Source organism: Acinonyx jubatus, chromosome B2 (genome assembly GCF_027475565.1).
Source record: "Acinonyx jubatus isolate Ajub_Pintada_27869175 chromosome B2, VMU_Ajub_asm_v1.0, whole genome shotgun sequence".
NCBI lineage: Eukaryota > Metazoa > Chordata > Mammalia > Carnivora > Felidae > Acinonyx > Acinonyx jubatus.
In genome coordinates this window covers 126766506-126789377 of record NC_069385.1, presented here as the reverse complement: position 1 = coordinate 126789377, position 22872 = coordinate 126766506, and the positions used below count along the sequence as shown (strand labels likewise).

Below are 22872 nucleotides of genomic sequence, written 5' to 3'. Positions count from 1 at the left end.
AGTATTAGCAGTGTCCAGATGGCATTTAGAAAAATACATTTGAAACAGATAGAATGTTTGCAAGTTGCAAAGCATGTCTGCATTATAAAATTAAAACAAGTATGGTAAGGTCACTTCAACAGCATATGAAATTTTAACCAGCTGGCACACCAATCAGGCCACGACTATGTCACCAACTCCGTTAAGTCTGGGTTCCTAAAGCCAATCTTGGTCTGAGGTAACAGAGCAGAAGTCTAACGCCTTGTGGGACAGCATGCTTGCTCTGAACAGTATCAAATGCAGGCACAAGAAACATGAGTGGTAAAGCTATAATCCGAGATCGTATTAATGGGAAAATATTGCCGAGTGATACAGCCAAATAAAATAGTTTAAGCAGAAATGTTGAGTACAAGAAAGAAATGAGGTGATAACTATGAATTCAGGTTAAGCAAACTAGCATTTTAATAAAGGAGAAGGGAGGAAGCGAAAGGAGAAGGGGAAAGAAAAAGGAGAAAGAGATGAAAGACAAGGAGGAGAAGAGGGGGAGGAGCTTTCAAATCTCAACAATAGTGTCCAAGTGACATTTTAGTGTACTGATATGCTCTGTTTTAGAATGATGCTTTGCCTACAGTCAAAAAAGATTTCTGCAAGCTGACACTTTTTTTTAATGTTTCATTTAGCTGTATAACTCTATTAGAAATGATGTGATTCAAAAGATTACCAGCTTTATTAGATGGGAAAAAAATTAAAAACAATAGTCTTTGAGTAACAAGAGAATTCTTTGGCAGTTGGGAGCACTGGCAGGGGACGGGGGTAGGTTGTGGGGACAATAAGAAACGTGGGAAGTAAAAACTCAAAGGTGCTCACGGAATACAATATAGTTGTTACATAGCTCTGCATGATCAAGAGGATTTCTTTTTGATAGATTTTGAAATGCCCCAGAGCTGGGAAATGGGTGCCAGAGAACTAAGTTCTACAAAGAGGAACAATTCAGAACAACTCCCCACTGACAACAGAAAAAGGAACTTGGGGAGAAGAGTTAGGCTCATTCAGAAATTTTTCAGAATGACTGCACTGCAGATTACATGACACAAATTCTTTTTACTCACGAAATTATCAGCAAATCCCTCATCGCTCATAATGACTTTGTTATCACTGGCCTTTTATCGGAACTAAGAGAGGTTCCTAGTTCTGTGTTCTGCTGAACAGGAGGTGAAAACAGAATGAACACAGACATAACATTAACCAGAGAGACTTTTTTATTTCAAATTGTATAGCTTAAAAACAAAGGCCAGTATAAAACCAGTGCCATCTAGAGGCAAAGAAGATATGGAACTGTTATCAATGGCAATGGTGCACAATCTCTTCAACAAAAAACCCACTCTTTTCGTTATCCCCCATGAACCCATTTTTTAAAAGATTTTTGTCTAGCAAATTGCATTTACTAGATAATAATACTTTTTAAATTAGAGACACTTATGGGCACCTGGGTGGCTCAATTAGTTATGTGTCCAACTCTTGATGTCAGCTCAGGTCATGATCTCACAATTCGTGAGATCAAGCCCCACAATGGGCTCACACTGACAGTGCGGAGCCTGCGGGATTTTGTCTCCGCTCTCTCTCTGCCCCCCCCCCCCCCCCGCTCGTGCTCATATTCATTCCCTCTCTCTCTCTCAAAATAAATAAACTTAAAAAATAAATAAGAGACACATAATTGACACCAGTTGCTATTTATTTTTCTTTATAAACATTTTCCCCTCAATTGTATGACTTTTTAAAGAGATAAGAAGTAGGGTTTAAGATAAGGCAGTCCCAAAGACACAAAACTACTTATTCAACTCAAAGATTCTGAATTATCACTAGACAAGTATTCCTCCCACTGCCAAAGGTAATTAAAAAGGCCACAGCAAGAAGGTTTGGAAACAAATAAAAATAAATTTAGGCCATAATATATAAAAATTAGTGCAATTATGGTGACAAATACACCATACCAATATAAGATGTAAGAGGAAACTAGGTGTGGGGTACACAGAACTGTGAACTACCTCTGCAATTTTTCTGTAAAATCTAGAACATTCTAAAATAAAGCTGACTACAAAATTGAATATAGGGACTACATGCTCCTCTGAGTGAGGTCAGCATGATAAAGAGAAACTAAAGCCCAAAGAGCAACATACCAAACTCTTAATGTGAGAGAAGACAGGCGACCACGATTTGTAACCAGCTGAGAAGCAACAGGAAAACCAACTGTGGTCCATGTGACAGACCTGGCCTCAAGGATGAATGAATGAATGAATGAATGAATGAATAAAGGCACCATCACAATGCCTTGAACAGAACAGATGCTCATGCATGCCTTCTTAACTACCTGATTAATTTAGAATTGCCTCTATAAGGCATGTGCTGAGTCAACAACCAAATCTGGAGAAAGTATTAGCTGATCTCTCTAGTCAACTTCAGAGACTAACCAGGTATGTTACTCCTTAAAGATGTCTGTCTCAGCTACACTATTTTGCCAGGAAACTGAAAAATTGGCTTTTTCTTCATAGTGAAAAATAAAAGTCATCAGGAAACTCCCCAAATTCTAGCTTCCCGCTTCCACTTATAAATGTGTATGCCTTTGCAGTCATCCTTCAGTCCTTTGCGCCCACCTTTGTTTAAAAAAGGAAGGAAGAAAGGAAGGGAGGGAGGGAGGGAGACTCCCTCTGATGGGGCTCTAGACCCTACCAACACTTCTCCCAGTGACTTGAATATACTTTAAACCCACCACTTTCTGTCTCCCCAAAGTTCTTACTTAGAAATCATCCCATGTCTCCTCCTCCTTTATTCCCTTTTCTGGCTCTTTGTCCTCAGTAAAAATATTCAACTCTTCCCTTTAACCAATAGCCTACAAAAGACACAAAGCTCCCTCTCATTCATGCTACTACAACCCACTCTCCTCTTCCCAAGTAAGTTGGTCACTCTTTCTTGGTCTTCTTAAGTTGCCTTTTCCTTCATTCCCTGACACTAAATATTTGTATTTAGCCCTCGTTTTCAGCTTTGTACACTTGTGACTCCACTTCTGCTCCCGTAGATGACTGCAGCTAAACTCCTAGCCACAACTGTGCTCAGAGATCATAAATATCCACCTCTGTCCTCGACAACTGTGCCAGGGCCCAGACACATACCTGCACCTGCATGAACATGAACACTGCCATCTGCAAATCCTCTACCCAGACACATCCCAAACTCAACTAGCTCCCCTGATCGCAACCCCAAAACCTACTTCTCCTCCTGTCATCTCCAACTCTGGGAATGGGACCAAGAAAGCTGACCAACAGTTATTTTCAAATACTTTCCCCTTTCCCTCACTCCCCCATGTATAGCCACCAAATCCAGTAAATTCTACCTCCTTAACATCTTTCAAGTCCATTCTTCCATATCTGTAATCCTTATTGTTTCTTTGGCTTGGCCTTAACTGGTTTTCAGATTATAAATAATCTTCTAACAGTCTCCTCATGTCCAACCTTGCCTACACTGCTCCATCCCATGGGCTACTCTTGCAGAATTCTTTCTGTAAAATGTCAATCTGATTGCCTCACTCTTCTACTTAAGAATTATTAAAGACTTCCTGATACTTTTTTTTCTTAGTATTTTCAAAGGTCAAATTCCAAAAAGTAACATAGAAGGCCCTTCACGAAGCAGTTTATACCTCTCTCACTAACTTCGTCTCCTATGACTTCCCCATGCTCCAGCCACCCCACAATACATTTTCTAGGGATTCATCACTCTCTTGTTTTCTCTTGCCTTCAAATATACTACTACCACAACCTGAACAGAACACCCCTTCCCTGCCAGGATAACTTCAAATGTCTCTTTAAGATTCTCTACTAAGCCTTCTATTATTACCCCAGGTATAAACATTTCCTTCTTCTGTGCCTCAATCATGTCTCTTTCACTGAGCTGTGTTGGGTTGAGCTTCCAGTTTATTTATCTATCTCCTTCCTTGGCTATAAACAAAAGGAAGTGCACTTAGTCAGGATCTTATTTTACAACAATCCTGTTTTGAGGTGGTTGCTAAGAACACACAGCATCCAAACACAAAGGCAATCTATATCTAACTCAGCTCAACCAAAACCTGTCACCACGCAGATCGCCTCTGATCCCCAGGGACAAGTCAGTCACCTAGAGACTGACAGATAAAGCCTATAATTCCGATGAATACAGCCTCATACATTTGGCAGGCCCACTGCTTATTAATTCTTGGTGCACAGAGAAAGAAGTAAGAATCACTTCTAAAAAGAAGCACGTCCACATATCTTACCACAGGAACTCCCAAGCCTTCATTCCCCCAGAATGCAGCAAGCAAATTCAATTACGTTATTCAAATCCAACTAAAGCATTTCAGCAAATATTAAGTATTCAAATCACTTTGGAGGAAGGATTGGGATGTCTTAGTGAGATGAATAGACAGACATATTAAAGGGATAGCAGACTCATCCAAGAGGATTTCAGCCGCTAATTTCCACAGTTTTTAATTTCTTTAAAAACTGGGCCCTAAGTGAGATCTTCTACTGCTCATCATTTGGGAAGACTTGTGGTTGAAAGGGCCCAGTTAAACACAACTCCATCCTGGGGTCTCTGTGGGAAGTCCATTCCTGTTTTAGCTAATTGATATTGAATCAGTTTTGTCATTCCCTGGATTTTTTGTAATGCACCACATGCCAATTAATCAAGTTACAGAGATTAGCACAGGGGAGGGAATGCATTAAAGGTCTGCACTGCAAAAGTAGACTTTATTTTCTCTCCCTCCTGCTTGTCTCACTTCCTCTTCTTGCTATATAGAACTTTGTGCCAGTGGAGTAATGGGAAGAGATTTGAAGCAGTCAGTGTTTGTGGCGAAAGATGCTACAAAAATCACTAATAGTTGAAAAGAAACTTCTGCCAGGCAGCTGAACAAAATACTGGCTGTCAAGGGTGCTCTATGAAACAAGAAGCTCCAACTTTCAAATGGACAGGTTCCTGTGCTTTTTCAGGGACCACCCCCCCAACACTGGACCTTCATTTGCAAACTCTAATAGGCCCCCATTGGACAACACAATCTTCCCAAATCTCCACAAGGTGAAGCCTCCATGAGAGGAAACTCAAGTTAAGTGCATCATAGAGGCTATTCATTTCCTTGCTTAGTGACAAAATGCATCTTCTCAAGAAGCCAGGAACAGGGAATCCTCAAAAGAGCAAGTTGGCGTCCACATGATGCCACACAGTTGTTTTCCTGGCTTACACAGAGGCTGTGCTCTGCAGCAATGTCAGTGGGGCATCAACAGTGACTCCTGCCTCCTTCTTCTCCCTGGAGATATTGTCAAAGGCTTCTGGCTATTCTGGAAATCTGGTCAGTTTTTGTTTTGTTTTGTTTGCCTGCTTTTATTAACTCTAGCATATCATGACAAGTTTATTTCTTAGCACTTTTCCTCTCTCAGGGGTTCTCCTAAGGGTACCAATGGGTAAAGGAAGTAGATTAATATTCTGCCAAGCTCTAGCCTAACAGAATAAAAAAAAAAAAAACACAACATCAGGAACTTCAATCCATCAAAGTAAGGAAGTTACATGACTCTATACACAAACTACATGAGAGATTAAATATCTGGATATGTGGAGGCAAAAAGTAACGATGGCAATAATAATAAAAAAAAAAAACACCCCACCCTGGTGAGAACTGATTCTCATGACAACCCCCATTTAAAGGAGAAGAAAACTTCATCCATTCTGCTGTCACCTTTAAAATGGTGATCTCTCATCACCCTATTCCTAGGTTATAATGACAGATAAAACAGAAAGAGATTCCATTTTCTTCTTCAGGTGGTTGACCAGCTCATTCACAATGTCAGTGGGTGAAATATAACAGGACCAAGGCCCCATCTAAATTCTATCACCTACTCTAAAGAAAAATGACAGGAGACATATTACTAATCAGTCAACAGAAAAGACAGCAGTGGCTTGGAAGGAAGGAAGGAAGGAAGGAAGGAAGGAAGGAAGGAAGGAAGGAAGTGAGGGAGGGAGGGAGGGAGGGAGGAAGGAAGGATGGAAGGAAGGAACAAAGGAAGGAATAAAGGAAGGAAGGAAGATAAAGAAAAGAAAAAGATCAGATCTAAAAAGCAGGACACAAAAGGTATCCAATTCATGTGGATAATATACTGATAATACACAGCTGTATCTACACTTAACTAACACAAGAAGGGAAGACATCTATTTTTAAGATAATATAAGGGGATGGGGAGGGAGCAAACATTTGCTGGGCAGCTCCCACTTGTCAGGAATCATGCTAAATTCTTTAACCACAACTCAAGAGTTGTACTTCTTTTAATTAAGGAACCTGAGGCTTGAAGTGGTTAAGTAATTTATCTAAGGTCACCAGAGAGTAAGATGCAGAGCCAGGATTTGACTCCCCTCACACCAGCTCAAAAGCAGGTGTTATTTGCAGAATAACAAGCACCGCTACCAGAAACATTTTCCATCTATGATGCCAAGACCCACAGATGGGCTCAAACAACCCAAAAGTTCCTTATTCAATCCTAAAGGGTGAAAAATACAAAATTTCATACTTTCACACTTTTATGCACAAATAAAAGCTACTTACTAGTAATTAACTATGTTGTTTACTAGGAGTTACTAAAATGTGCCATCCACAGAACAAAATTAAGGACTTACTACAACTGACCAGGGACTTTCGGCATTCCACTACAAACTCTGGCTGCTCAAGAAGAGTGTGATGGTTCATTTTATGTGTCCACTTGACTGGGTCACAGAATGGCCAGATATTTGGTTAAACATTATTTCTGGATATGTCTAGGAGAGTGTTTATAGATGAGTTTAATATCAGAATATGTAGGCTGAGTAAAGCAGATTACAGTCTCCGATGTGATTGGGCCTTATCTAATCTGTTGAAGGCCTGAATAAAATAAAAGGCTGAGTAACAATAAATATTTTCTCTGTGCGTGGCTGTCTTTGAGGTAGAATGTCAGTCTTCTCTTACCATTGGACTTGTGGATTTGGACTGGAACTTATACCATTGGCTTTCCTGCTTCTCAAGCCTTTGGACTCAGACTGGAACTATACTACTGGCTATCCGTGGTCTGACTTCTCAGCCTCCATAATCATGTAAGCCACTTCCTTATAATAAATCGCTTTATATAAATCACACACACACACACACACACACACAAACTAGTGTTCTGTTTCCAGAGAATTCTAACACAAAAAGACAACACCAAAAAAACTCCTATAGCCCTGGACCACATTGGAAAAGTTGGAATCTCCACAATTCATTAGAAGGAGACTATCAGTTAATCTTCAATAGTATCCAAGGTTGGCTTCAGATGTAGATTTCGAATGCTGGAGGAGCTTTTTAACAATAAACCATGGTTAGTCCTACCACTATGGACATGTTTGTTGTGGGTTACTTGATAAATGGTATCATATATATCGATGCATGATGGAATCAACATCTAAAAAGATTTTCAAATTAAACTTGACAATTTCGTTCAAAGAAGAATCATTTACACCACGACTGCCAAAGTAGAAACATACATATTCTACATGGTCCCACCACCAAATTCCCCAAGAAATGACACATCATTGCTATCACAAGTTTCTGCACTGAAAAGGTGAAAGAGTTGGGACAAATGAACTGAGGGTCTTTAACCTTCTAAGAGTCCATCTCCTTAAAATATGGAGAAACATTACCTGGAATGATAAGGTGACCCAAAAATCCCTTAAAAACAGCCTTTCACTGATAATTCTGTACAGTAAGAAAGTTATTCTTTCCACTTGTCTAATGTAAACCCTACTCTGTTTTGATTTGAGCCTAGGTCATAAACCTAAATGATACCTACAATGAATTATCTAAACCCCAATACATACCAGGCCTCCAAGAGTCACCTTTAGTGGATTTGTACTAAGATCTGCTCCCCACAAGACCCATGCCACCCAACTCTGTACCTGAGTCTGATCTCAAGGTAGCTCTCTACCTTACAATCTTCTAAACCTAGAACAACTATTTCCATTTCTTGGATCTAGAATGGCCACGACATAAGAACTTAGGCAAAAATTGTCCCCTTGGCTTCCCCAAAAACATTTAAGTCACCCTCCTATTCTTAGCCTTTGACTCTTAACTTGACTTCAGTCTTGATCCTCCAATCACCCCAACAGCTGACATCTGGTCATTCCCAAATTAGGCAGTGGTTCTATGTCTTCCTATAGCTAACTTAACCCTAACTTCTGCTGTTATTCATGTAATCCACCACCAAACATAGTCCCAGTTTGGATCTCAATGTGATCCAAGAGAGGTATTATAAAGAAACATCAGAAGTGGGAAGAGAGAATTACTAAGGGAATAAAGAACAACAGCTTTTCCAATTTACTATAGACTTGGGCTGGGAATTACTGACCTGGAGACTGAACTATCTCTTCGACAGTGACTTCTAATTTCACAACCTAATCCAGGAACATATCATACTGCTTAAGCTATACACAAAATCCTGTGTGTGTGTGTGTGTGTGTGTGTGTGTGTGTGTGTGTGTGTGTGTATGTTTAGTATCCAAATCTCTCAGCAGATTCCCAAATGGTAAAAGAAAAAGAGTAGAAATCATTGCTCTGATGAAATGCTATCAATCATATATATAACATTAAAGTCTCCATACTGGTGAAAAATAACACTGTCTTTAAATGATGCATCTGGTTTAAGAAAACTGTTTTAATCTTTCAAATTCATTCATATTAACCAGTTTACAATTTCAGAGACCTACCCCCAGATGAGTCTGGGGGATGACATTAGACAGAAGATTCAAGGACAAAGCTTCAGAAAGCAGACACAGGTCAAACAGCAGAAGCATCATCTTTTAAATCTAGGAGAAGACTCAGGTATCTGACCCAACAATTCAACAAGATATGTTTATCACAGGTTAGTTGCTGGATCTGAGACTGGCTGGTAAAGAAAACTCTCTCTCCTTACCTTTCCCACCTGTACCTACCAAGTCGAAATGTGAAATTACACCATCCCTTCCATACAAGTAGGTTTCCGTAATGTGCACCACACAAAGAAATGTGGTCTCCAGCAAGGTGTAAAGTCTACTGCAAAAGAGCATATATCACTGTGAAAATATTTTTGCTACTTTCACACATCACTTCAGCTAGTACAAAAAAATACTCCTATTGTAATTATGTGGATTAAGTAAAAACCTAATGAGGCCCTCTTGGCCTCCAATAACAAAGGCAGAATGTAAATGATAATGATTTTCCTGAGATCTTCAAGGGATGAGATGTAGAGGATATTCATCTGTTTTTCTCTGGAAGCTATCTTGGTTCAGGAGTACAAGTTTACCCTTCAGAACATCCTCTGTCCTTTATACATTCCATGTACTAAGAAGCAATAACTAGAGAGCTTGTCCACAACCTAAATTACATTCAGAAATTTTAAATTAGAATCACAGACAAATGTTTGTGCCTCCCTAAATATGACTTTCTCTAGCAACCCATTTATTGGGTGAATAACAGCCTATCTCCCTAAAGACTTCTAGATACTCAGGAAAATGAGCAAGCTGGCTGTGCCAGTTACCAATGTATTGCCTCTCACCCAAAAATCAATCCTCCATAGACTGCTCTGTGAAAACTGAGTTGGGCCCTTCAAATGTTTTTCCTTTGCCAGCTGGCACAATGTTAAACTCTGTCAGTAGAGGTCTCTGAAAAGACATTCATTGCAAAGGGATTCCTGCTGGATCCCCCGTACCCTGCAGTGTAAACCCAGCACTCAGTTCACCACAGTGGTCAGCTGCTTCCTCCACTACCCTTTTTAGGCAATTTTATAGCAGAGTGCTTCCTACAAGACACCACCTCCAACATAGCTTTCCCTGGCACCTCAAAAAGCAGATTTCCAGCAAATTCCAGAATGTGGACATCCAGCAATTTCACCAGCATGAAACCACTACCACCTCTGTGCCATTAGTGAACCACAGCTGGGGGTATGGGGGAGGGGGCTCTTCCTTAAGAACTCAGTGTCAATCCTAGGGGTATCACCTGTTCATTTATCTGCTAGTTCTCTTTACATCTTACTAGCCAGTCCCTCATTACCCCAGTTTTCTATGTTATAGTGAATAATTCTTTATATTAACCTTTCCTTGGCCCATTACTATGTGGTTTCTGTCCTGCAATCCAGGCCTGAGTGACAGACCTGCTCCTCTGGAAGGCTGGAGCATGAGAGTCAGCTCTGAGAATGCCTGGCCAGAAGGGTGGACTGGTGAGCTGCCATGCACTGAATTATATTAGTTGCCATCCTTTGCAGAGTAGAAGCTGGCAGACAAGAATAAGGGAGACAGGCAAGTGCCACATTTACCAACTGCTACTCTGTGCAGGAGCCTGAGTTAGAGACACTGTTAAGGAAGTGACCAACCAGTTGGAGATACCAGACATACACAAACCAAAAGTTCAAGGCAGGAAGTACTGAAAGCTCAGTGAGGGTCATGGGCAATAACACTAAGGGTCAGTGACAGGTTCTCAGGAGGCTAAGACACTAGTAGTTTCTATTTTGTCATAGCAAGAACAAATTATCTGCAAAAGCCTGTGCCACAGAAAACAGAGACTGGTCTCTCTTTAAATGCTTCTCCAACCCCCACTTTGTCCTCCAATAATGGGTTATTACTCAAATCCAATATATTGTGGACTCCTGGCTGTGACCAGTTGTCTTTTGCTTCACTGTCAAGCGATATACCTAAGTAAACACTCGGCTCGAAAAATAGAATTTAAAATCAGAAAAGCCATTTCAATTTAACTGTGTCTTTGAAGAGGGAGTCCTTCCTAAAAGATTTTAAAGAAGAGATTAGGGAAATATGGTGACTATAATCTATCAAAGCCAAACAAAAATGCCTTCAATAAAGCCCCTCCACATGAGGCTATTAAGGAAACCCAATAACCACATGGTAGAGAATAAAACCCTGTCATTCACTAAATGATAGAAAAGTGATTCAGGGTAGAAAGCAGGAATAAAGAGACTACCTTTGGCTCACCACAAGAGTAACAGTGGGGAAGCTCAGAAAAAGAAGCCCAAGAACAGGAGGGTTCTAATGAACCATCTGGAAGGTGGGAGAGATTATCAAAGGGAGCAAAAATGAAATTTGCTGATGATAAATGAGAGTGGCTTTCTAACATGGATGAGCCACAAAGGATGTCAAAAGGGTTGTTCTAAATGAAGGATATCCACTCCAGTAGGATTGAGTATTACAGGAAGGAGCACAAGCCATGGAAGGAACCCCTTAACCACACTCTGACAAGAAGAAATGGGGAATGACAGTGATTATTTTTAAAGAGTAAGCAGTTGAGATGGGATGGGATATGAACTTCGACCTCTTGATGAAGTAATGTGTTGTGGTCCAAATTAAGTCAAAATTTACTTCCCTACATACCTTTAGTACTCATCTCTTCTATAAAAACATTCCCTTTGTTTCCATGTAGATATTCATAAATTAGATATTAATTATAAAATATTTACAACTTCTCCATAATATAACTATGTCTCCATTTATCACACCATACTTGTGTTTACTTAGAAATATAAGACTTTACTTTGTATTCTGTAGGCTGGTAAAAATTTCAAAAAATTCTAGGAAGGAAGATAAGGTTGGCAATGCTTTATTTTGCCAAGTACAGGCACATTTTTAAAATTCTATCACCATCACTTCATAAAGGAATATTTGGATAGTTATGAAAGTAGCAAGGAAATAATCTCAGGACAAGGAAGAGTCCTTTAAAGTGAACAAATATATATTTATAAAACCTGCTACATTGCTCTTATATTTATAATTTTCCTGGAAGATCAACAAAAACTAGGTGAATGAATGAGGACTTGTTACTACACTCAAGTTTGAGGATCACTAGCCAAGAAGACAAAAACAAGATAGATACACACATTCTTAAAATTAAAAAGAAGCAGCATTTAGATTTTTTTAATAATAATAAAGACAGAAATAGGAAGAAAGGAAGGCTCATCATGAACAATCTTAAAGTCAGACAGAAGTACAGCTTGCATAGGTGTGTATGTAAGAGAAAGACTCTGGATAAAACTGACCCAGAGGAAGTCATTTAAGGGGAATGAACACAATGAAGACACTCTGAGGAAACAAAGACTCTGCAGTGAAGAATAAATTGCAGAGCATCCTACCTCCTCCACAGCCCCTCGATGCGTTCCTGTACTGAGTGCATTCACAGGAATCGTACACAGGACACAGCTGATGGAACAGGACAAGACATCTCCAGGGACAAAAGGAAAATATAGCTTCTTTGAACAGGTCCAGGTATGTACTTATTAATTTTTTCTTTTTACATCAGATTAAATAGATACAGGCTTTGTATGGGCTCCCTCTGGTGGGTCTGTCAAACACATGAGATTTTCTACTCTTTGCAAAATAAATGCCTCACATGTTTAGTAAAAATTCAGTTTTGAAGGAATTGAACAGTGATGCTCAAACTTTTTAATCTCAAAAATCCTTCTATGCTCAAAAAAAATCATAATTTGTGGCATTATTAGCAAAGAATAATGATGCTTGCCACCACTCACACTTCCTTCGCCTGCCAGGTAATCAGTGTCTTGATTTTGATGCTTATCACTCCCATATATTTTTCTCACACCTACCTACGTATTTATCTAACCAAAAAAAAACACGGTATGTGTGATGGGGGGAGAGAGAAGGAAAGAGAGCTACAACAAGTGAAAACAAAGAAAGCATAAGCAAGTATACAATGAGAACACTTGTTATTGGGCATATTCTAAAATATCTATTAAAAAAGACATCACAGTTTGGTATCACTCATAACTTATTTGTTTCTCTCAACCCTGTATTAAAACCTCATCCTTGTTGACATACGTACTCTATTTATGTTAACTAAAATATTCAGTGTACAAATAGCCAATAATTTCTTTATACTTAAAGAAAAAAATGCCACATTAGAGCATATAATTAAAAAAGAAAAAAAAAACTAGCAAATAACTCTACAAAGTGGAGACAACTATATACACTCCCAAAAGAAAGGTACAAGATTTGTGGTTCCTCTAGATTCTTGCTACTGGCCAGGGTTATTAATTTTTGCCGATCTAATGGATTTGGAACAATATTTGGTTCTAGTACTTTGCATTTTGTTATTTGCGGATAAAACCAGTACTTGTTTACTAGCTGATAGACTATTAATGCTGATGAGATGAATAATTTTTAAAAATTTACACAATAAATCATTCATATAGTGTATAGTGTATCATGTTTAAAGAATAAAAGCACATACACGTGTGCTCGCCACCTATATCCATTTTCAGAAAACAATACCAAAAACTTTGCAGCCCCTTTCAAGCTCCTACCTGACCACAATCCCCTTGCCGCTCCTAACAGAGGTAACAACTAAATTTTTTCATTATTCCCTTGCTTTAATTTTTCCACATATGCACGAAGCCCTATATAACATATTAATGTTTCCCATTTTTTAAACTCTACATAAATACAATTATACAATGTTAGTTTCTGTAACTTTCTTTCCTTGCCTAATACTACTTTCTATATTCAGTCATATTGATGTATATCCTTGTGACTTACTCATTTTCACAGATATTTCCCAGATTTCACTTATTTTCACTCACATACCACTGTATAAATATACCATAATTTACTTATCTGTTCTACTCTTGGTAGAAACATGGGTTGTTCCAAGTTTGGGTTAATACTAATAGCACTATGAACATTCTCATCTATCTGCTAATATAAGCACTCAATCTTAGAACATATCTAAGTATATACGTGGGCATGAAATTTCAGGTGTTCTGATTTCATACTCCCCCAGAGCATTGCCATGGCTCCACGTATTGGCCAACACTTGGTATTGTCAGACCTTCCCTACTGGATTCTTTTTTTCAAACTAAGACCTTTTTATTTGATAACATTAATCTCTTAGCTATACACACAGCAAATACCTCCACCCTGCCTGTTACTTGTCTTTCAACTTCATTTATGAAGGCTTTTATTAGACAGAAATTTTACCTTAATGTAGTGACTCTTTAACAATGTTTTCTATTTAGGATTTTTCTTGTTTAGAGAGTCTCAGTTTACAATATTATAATCTACCTTCACAGTGATAATAATAATAATCTCTCATATCGTCTTAAGTTTTAAAGACCTCTTCACAAATGAATTGTCAATCCATCCAGAATTGCATTTTGAATTAGGTGTGCGATAAAGATCAATTCTTTTTCCCTACACAGATAATTGTCTCCGAGCAATTCATGTAGAATCCATCATCTCTCCACTTATTTAACATCATCTCCATTTTATAGTAAGATAATAAAATCACAAATATGAGTAGAGCTATTTCAAAATTCTCTATTTGACTAAACTTGTGCCAATAATAAACCATCTTAATAAATAGAGCATTAGAAGTCTTGACAGCTGGTAAGGCATGCACCTTATACCTGTGTTGTAAAAATTATTCTGGCTATTCATAAACTTGCTCTTCCTATGAATCTGAAGATCAGTCCTTCAACTTCTCTAAAATACCCAGTGGATATTTTGATTAGATTTGTGCCAAATTTATAGATTGATTTTGGAAGAACTGCTATTGTCATGATATTGTTTCCTAACTACGAATCTGTGATCATGACATATATCTCCTTTTTCTCTTCTTCTTTTACATCTTTTAATAATATCTGGTAATTTTATCCATAAATATCTTGACCATCTTCTGGAACAACTATAACTGGGCACTTCAAAGTGTTAGTTGATACGATGAATGAAATCTTTATTCCTTTATATTTTCTAATTGGCTATTACTTATGAATAAGAAATGTATTTTCTCTATATTATAGTCTTTATACCCATCAACTCTACTGAACTCTCTCATTAGTTCTAATAATTGACCTGAATATTCTATTCAATTTTTGAGGCAAACAATCATATCATTTACAAATGAAGCAGCTTTATCTCATGTTTTCCAATGCTTATACCTTCCATTTCTCTTTCTGGCTTACTACATAAAGTAGAACTTCTACACAATGATGAATAGCACCAGTAATGGCAATAATCCCAAATTATTGCTAATTTTGATAGAAATGTTTATAATGAGTCACCACTAATTATGATGTTTGCTGTGACTGCTTGACAAATATCATGTCAGTTAAGAAAGTTCCCTTCTATTCCTAACTAAAAGTTTGTATAAGTCATTAATGTCATCCAATGCTTCTTTAATGTCATAAAACATTAAATGCCATCAAATTATTTTTCTACCTCTTTTGAGGCGATCACATGCTTTTTCTCCCTACAGAAGTTAATATAATGGAATAAATTTATAATAATAATGTGGTAGAACACAATACATCAGTGAATTAAATCTGCAAATATTTCACTTAAAAATTCTGTATCTATTCATTAAAATAGAGAATCATCTGGGGCACCCGGGTGGCTCAGTTGGTTGAGCGTCCGACTTCGGCTTAGCTCATGATCTCACGGTTCATGAGTTTGAGCCCCACGTCAGGCTCTGTGCTGCCGGCTCAGAGCCTGGAGCCTTCTTCGGATTCTGTGTCTCCCTCTCTCCGCCCCTCCCCCACTCATGCTCACCCGCTCTCTCTCCCTCTCAAAAAAAATTAAAAATATTAAAAAATGTTTTTAAATAGAGAATCATCGTTAGGGAGGGAGCCAAAACATAAGAGACTCTTAAAAACTGAGAAGAAACTGAGGGTTGACGGGGGGGTGGGTAATGGGTATTGAGGAGGGCACCTGTTGGGATGAGCACTGGGTGTTGTACGGAAACCAATTTGACAATAAATTTCATATTTTAAATAAATAAATTAATTAAATTCAGCATATAAAAATAAATAGAGAATCATCTATGTTCATAAAGATGAAAATTCTAAAATTTTCTTTTTCATCTAGTTTGTATATGAACATGTCTAACCACATGAAATGAGCCTGACAGGTCTCTCTTTCTATTCTCTAAACAATGTACAAGCCTTTCAGACTTGGTAAAAACATGTACAGTCATCTCAGGATGATGGAAGAGAGGCTAATGATCCTAGATTTAATTGGCTTCAGTCTTCTATGGAAAGCAATGTATTCTCTTATAATAATATCTCCTGCTTCCTCTTTGTTTTTTAATCTTAATAAATGTCTCCCAGGGCACCTGGATGGCTCAGTCAGTTAAGTGTTCAACTTTGGCTCAGGTCATGATCTCACTGTCACTCTGCTGTCAGCACTGAGCCTGCTTCAGATCCTGTGTGTGTCTATCCGTCTGTCTGTCTCTCCTGCCCCCCATCCTCTCAAAAATAAATAAACATTAAAGAAATAATAATAATTGTTCCCCATATGAAATCACGGAGCATCTCATGATTGTCTGAAACCTTCTTAAAGATCTGGATCCCAGTTTGTGTTCACCAAATGTTTTTCTAATTAAATGACTGACTGACCCCAGTGTTTTTCCTTCAGTCTTTTTCTTTAAACTTTTATCAGAAAAATTTCAAATATGTGCAAAAGTAGAAAGGATAATGAATCCTCACATATCCAACACCCAGCTTAGATAATTAACAATTCATGACCAATCCTCTTCCATTCATCCCCAAATGCCTATCCCCATATTATTCTGAAGAAAACCACAGACATCTGATCATTTCACCCACAGTATTTCAATATGTATATCTAAAAGAAAATGACTTTATAAAAATATAATACAATGATCATACCTTTAAAAATAAAAGAACTCATTAAATTTAAATATTCAGTTAGTACTCAAATTCCCAGTGGTCTCAAATGATTTCTGCCCTTAAAGATGTTTTCTCTTGATAGGATCTACACATTGTGATTACTTGATCTTTCTTCTCATCTTTAATGTTCTTGCCATTTATTTGACAAAACTGAATCATTTATCCTGTAGAGCAGGGCTTCTCAAACTATCTGTGTTGAAAGGATGGTTTTAGATTTCCAGTCGGTCTTATACTAAGACCCGGTCCCACTGTGCACAACTACTAAACACTCTGAGCACGTGCAACTCGCCAAGATCATCTAAGAACACCAGAAGCAATTTATTATATGTTATTCAACAAATTGAATATAATGGCTAAAACATTTCTAAACACTGCTCCTTAAACATTTCTAAGGTCTTCCTTTTGATTCTTCTATTTATTCATTATGCAGGTAACATCTTGAGTATCATTGCTGTCACATTTCCCACAGGCTGGATTTTGCTTATTAATTCTCCATGGTGTTGTTTAACATGTTTCTCTGTACTCTGTACTTTCTGTAAATTTGGAGCTGGATCTAGAGATTTGATCAGATTCAGGTCCAAATTTTTTGGCAAGACTTTAGAGTTGGCATTGTATTCTTCCATCAGGAGACCCAACAGGCTGGCCCTGACCCTTCTTTTTGGGATGTTGGTGGTCATTGGTGAACAATGTTATTAACTAGTACTAAATGTCAAAGGCCTGCTAGTAAATTTGGTTCTCCAAAGTTTGTTCTCTGAGAGACTCAGATCTCCTGAGCCACCACTGGTTCCCTCCATGGCCTCAGTTGCTGACACAATGCAGATCGTCCAGCTGTCAGTTGTGAGTTCCCAGCATTTGTGAAGATCTGAGGGAGAACTTGTCACCCAGCTGTGTTGGAGATGGGCTTTGCTATTCCAGTTGCTCTGTTCTGTAAGATTTGGGACTATTAAAAACTATTCAACCCGCCTATCTTCCATTTTTTAAAAACAATGCTGTTTGCTTTAGCATCTTAAACTGAACTTAGTTGATAGATATTTTTCAGGGTTTAAAATTTTTCCTGGGGCACTTGGGTGGCTCAGTCGGTTAAGCGTCCAACTTCGGCTTGGGTCACGATCACACGGTTTGTGAATTCAACCCCGCATCGGGCTCTGTGCTGACAGCTCAGAGCCTGGAGCCTGCTTCAGATTCTGCCCCTCCCCTGCTCATGCTCTGTCTCTCTCTCCCTTAAGAATAAATAAACATTAAAAAAATGTTTTTTAATTTTTTTTAATGTTTATTTATTTTTGAGACAGAGAAAGACAGAGCATGAGCAGGGGAGGGTCAGAGAGAGGGAGACACAGAATCCGAAGCAGGCTCCAGGCTCCAAGCTGTCAGCACAGAGCCTGACGCAGGGCTCGAACTCACAGACTCAGATCATGACCCGAGCCAAAGGTGGACACCCAACCGCCTGAGCCACCCAGACGCCCCACATTAAAAAACAATTTTTTTTCAAAGAAACTTAAAAAATAATTTTTTCCTAAGTATATTTTAAATTAAATGTACTACAAGTATCTTTTTAGCTATATCCAACCCATTTTGTTTTATGTTTCTACAAAATAAAGTGACTATTTTCCCCCACATCTGAGCAGTCTAAAGAGAGTGTTTTCATTGCTGGTTAGTGATAAGTGATTTGTAATTTACTGTAATATGTCTCTTTAACCCATGAATACTATAGCTGTGAATTTTTAAACGTCTGAGGATGTGAAAAGTTTTTATTTTCTTTTCTTCCTGCTTTCTACCTAAACTACATTGCAGTCAAGCATAGTTCTATGTTATTGATTCTTTGACAATTGTTTAGACTTCAGCTGTCCGCTAGTCTATGGACAAGTTATTGTAAGTAGCCCACACTGTATGCCTTTGACTCTGGGGATAGAATCGGTGTGTGTGTATAGTTACAGGATTTTAGTTTAGTTACAAAATTTTAAACATAAACATAAATCAAGCCTGTTAATCATGTTTTCAGGTTGTCTGCATATTTACTCATTTTGTCTTCTTAATCCATTGATTTTTGATTCAAGTCATTTAAATTCTACTATGGTTATAAATTTATCAAATTTAACTTTTATTTCTTCAGTTTTGGTTTATGTATTACGGCTATGATGTTGGACACATTAAAATTTCTGATTCATAAAGCATCATGGTTGATGTATTCTTTATTCATACTTATCATTGTTCCCATAAATTCTATTTTGTCTAATATTAATATTGCTGTACCAGCTTTCTTTTGGTAAGTATTTTTTGATATATCTTTTTCCTGCCCTTTATTTTCAGCCTCTAATATCGTTTTGTTTTGGACCTCTCTAATTGAAAAACATCCATTATGATAATGTATGTCTTTTTTTTTTCTGTTTATTTTTGAGAGAGAGAGACAGACAGACAGAGAGCAAGTGGGGAAGGGGTAAAGAGAGAGAGAGAGAGAGACAGAGAATCCAAAGCAGGCTCCAAGGCTCCAAGCTGTAAGCAAAGAGCTCGGTGTGGGGCTCGAACTCCTGAACTGCAAGATCATGACCTGAGCCAAAGTCAGACACTTAACTAACTGAGACACCCAGGCACCCCTGATAATGTATGTCTTCAATTGGTAAATTTAACCCATTTAGATTTGTGAGTACTGATATGTTTAACCTTTTTTCTAAATAAAAAAGGGTTTTCTTAACAATTGATAGTTAAAATATATATGTGTGTGTGTGTGTGTGTGTGTGTGTGTGTGTGTGTATAGACAGAGAGAGAGAGAAAGAGAGAGAGAGTCATAATTCAGCCATTTCTAGGCTTATCATTATTTCTTTTACCCATACCTCTGTATTTACTTTTCTTCTTGTTGATATATACCTTATAGTGATTAAAATAATAATTACAAAGATTGTTAAAAACCGGACTTCTGTATTATTAAAAGATAATAATATAATTGTTAATTACATATTACATAAGTAACATGATTAAAGTTACTTAAAAGTCCTATTCCTAGGGGAATAAACTAAAAGAAGGAAAAAACTTTTTTTTGAGGGTTAAGATTAGGTCAGACTTAGTACCAACACTTTAGTTGAGGCCAAGAATTAAAAAACAAAAACAAAAACAAAAAAAAACCCTCTCTCTCCCCAACACCGTTCTTGAAACTAACATTTTACTTGGGTCATAAACAGGTTCCACTTACAAAGCAGCCCCCTGAAAAGCAACAGAATACAGAAGAATGGGCAATGAACTACAAATACCTGAGTTCAAGTTTTAGCCCTACCACCAACTGGGTGGGTAACCTGGGGCAACGTTTGGGGACTTCAGATTCCTCATGGTTCAAATGTAAACAATTGATCTCATGAAGTTTTCAAGAGGAGTGAATGAAACAATAAACAGGAACTCTTATCAAACTATGTCATTAGTTTTATATGTATAGGTATTATGTATAATTTTTTAAACTATACAGCAGAAAATACAGTAACATTATCAGTCCAGATTAGTCATGTTTGCTACTCACTAAATTGGACTGGACCCCAAATAAGAAAACAAGATGAAGATCAGTTTCCTACCCCTCTTCCTATTTTCCACCTTCCAAGGATTTTTCCTCCATTAAAATGCTAGCGTAAGTCTCGAAGCTTTCCCTGCCACTTTCAAGGCATTCAGGCTTACAAATTAGTGAGCGCTTTCCTTTCTCGGTGTTTTAATGAGGTAAGCTGGGCTGAGCACCTGCCCGCTGCTGTGACCTGGACATCAAATTACTAGCATACGTCTCCTCCAGGACATTAACTGTAGGTGACATTCTACCACTTGGTCTTATTTCCTCGACTTTCACCTGTCTTTGTTCACTTCCTTTTCATTGCCCAATAAACCCATATCCTTATTAATAGTACTAAGTCTGACTTAGAAAATAGACAGCTATTCCGACCAGTAAGAGTGCTCATTTAAGCAGCTCTGCAATCAAGTTTGGGTGGCCTTTTTGTGTAAAGCTAACCTACTGCTGTATTATCACAGACTCACAGGAAAACACATCCTGAGGCAAACAGTTGTCTTGTATGACATGACTCATTTAATACAAGAAAACAATGGTCATTTATTAGCCTAGGGATCATATACTATTCCTTTCCATGTCCAACAACCCATTTAGCTTATGTTCACAGGAGGGAGTTTTGTGATGATAATCATCCCTCCTATTTCAATGAACACATTTGGAAGAAGTGCTAAAGGAGTAAAAGTAAAATACTTGCTGTGCTTCATTTAATTCCATTTGTTTCTTACATAAAAAACAGACAGGGGCACCTGGGTGGCTCAACTGGTTAAGCGCCCGACTCTTGGTTTCAGATCAGGTCAGGAACTCCTGGCTCGTGAATTCAAGCCCTGCATTGGGCTCCGCACTGACAGCACAGAGCCTGCTTGGGATTCTCTCTCTGCCCCTCCCCTGCTCATACTCTCTCTCTCTCTCTCAAAATAAATAAACTTAAAAAAAATAGAGACTTAAAAATAAATGAATGAAAGACTAGTGCTAATGCAGGTTTTTAGGAAACAGACTCAAGCTTTTACAGATTTTCATAATTTGCCAAAAAAAAATTAGGAAATCAATATATTATGATATCAACTAACAAATGCAAGGTGCTGGGTGCTTTTAAGAATAACTAGAATATCAGATTTCCCAATCAAAAAGCGCTAAGTATCCACACATACACTTCAGGAACAGCAACAACTAAGACACCTCACAAAGAAAAAAATGTAAAGCACCTACAAATGTAAAGCAGGGAAGGGTAAGGGAAGAGCTTGGGGTAAGAACAGTTTCCAATCTCAGCCAATAAATTGCCAGTCCCCTATACTGTATAAGAAATTCAGGGGCGCCTGGGTGGCGCAGTCGGTTAAGCGTCCGACTTCAGCCAGGTCACGATCTCGCGGTCCGGGAGTCCGAGCCCCGCGTCAGGCTCTGGGCTGATGGCTCAGAGCCTGGAGCCTGTTTCCGATTCTGTGTCTCCCTCTCTCTCTGCTCCTCCCCCGTTCATCCTCTGTCTCTCTCTGTCCCAAAAATAAATAAACATTGAAAAAAAAAAAATTTAAAGAAATTCATTAACCTCTAATAGCATGAACACATAATTAACTCTTACGAACTGAGAACTGGAATAATCTGACCACAGATTTCAGCACTGTATGTTCCTCCTTTTGGATTGAGGATAGATTTGAACCACTGACTGACTATTCATTCATATGAAGAAATTCTGAAAAAAGCAGGTCAATATTGAAAGAATAAGGTCAGACAGGCAAAAACAAAAGCCCACTAATTTCTGTAGGTACCAACACAACAAATCAATCAAAAATATTGAGGCTTGGCCTGTACAAAGGAAATCATCAAGGATGTATAATACACAAATGCAAAATGAGATCAAGGACAAGTGATTTCATTGAGACAAACTTTAGGGACTTCAACAAGAACATCCAGGCCTTCTGTCAAGGATAAGAAATGTCTCAAGACTCACCTCATGCTTCGAGAAGAGTCGGACGCCCTCCAGCTGGTGGAAAACTGGGTAATGCTGGGAGTCTATCTGGTCGCGCCGGTAGACATCACCCACCACCAGGAAGGCATCCAGCCCAGCATGCAGCAGGTCCCACTGGTGTGCGGACGTGTGAGCTCGCAGCATGTGAGTCCCATTCACATAATAGTTGTCTCCCTTCTTCCGGCTGGGGTGGTCAGCTGGGATGAGCAGGCTGTCAAAGTTCTGCCAGGTGGTGACCACTGGAGAAAGGTCGTCATAAACTGAGAACAGCGGAGTCCCAAAGCGGCCCACATACTGCTGGTAGAAGTGTTCCTTCACCCTCTCCTTGATCAGCCAAAGAGGGTGATGCTGCTGATTGTGCAGATTCCTGCCAACCCTGGAGAGAACTTTCCGGGAGAGGTTGCTGTAGTTGTCCTGAGGGTAGGATTTGCCCAGCAGCTCCAGCACGTTGCCCGAAGCTCCTTGGGCAGCAAACTCTGAAGCAGCAGGTCTTGAGCCCACAGTCTGTTGATGATGGCCTTTGGAGACACCGCTGGCCTTCCTCACCAGGTAGATATGCACGTGGCCAACTCTCCTGAGTGTTGAACAAATCATTGTAGAAACTTATTTCACAGAGTCTGGAAAGAGCACACGTGCAAAGCA

The 22872-nt window shown here is 38.6% G+C and overlaps 1 protein-coding gene across 29 annotated transcripts in view; it reads right to left on the bottom strand.

Annotated features, from left to right (window-relative positions):
* FARS2 (phenylalanyl-tRNA synthetase 2, mitochondrial) overlaps positions 1–22872 on the bottom strand; it is a 553641-nt gene that overhangs the window by 395699 nt on the left and 135070 nt on the right. For all 29 annotated transcript variants that reach the window (XR_008298705.1, XM_053223101.1, XM_053223100.1 and 26 more), the window contains one exon: positions 22213–22847. Coding sequence is in view for 28 of the 29 variants with exons in the window: in XM_053223101.1 (XP_053079076.1) it covers positions 22213–22824 (612 nt within the window). In the remaining variant the exon portion in view is untranslated. The remainder of the gene's footprint in view (positions 1–22212; positions 22848–22872) is intronic.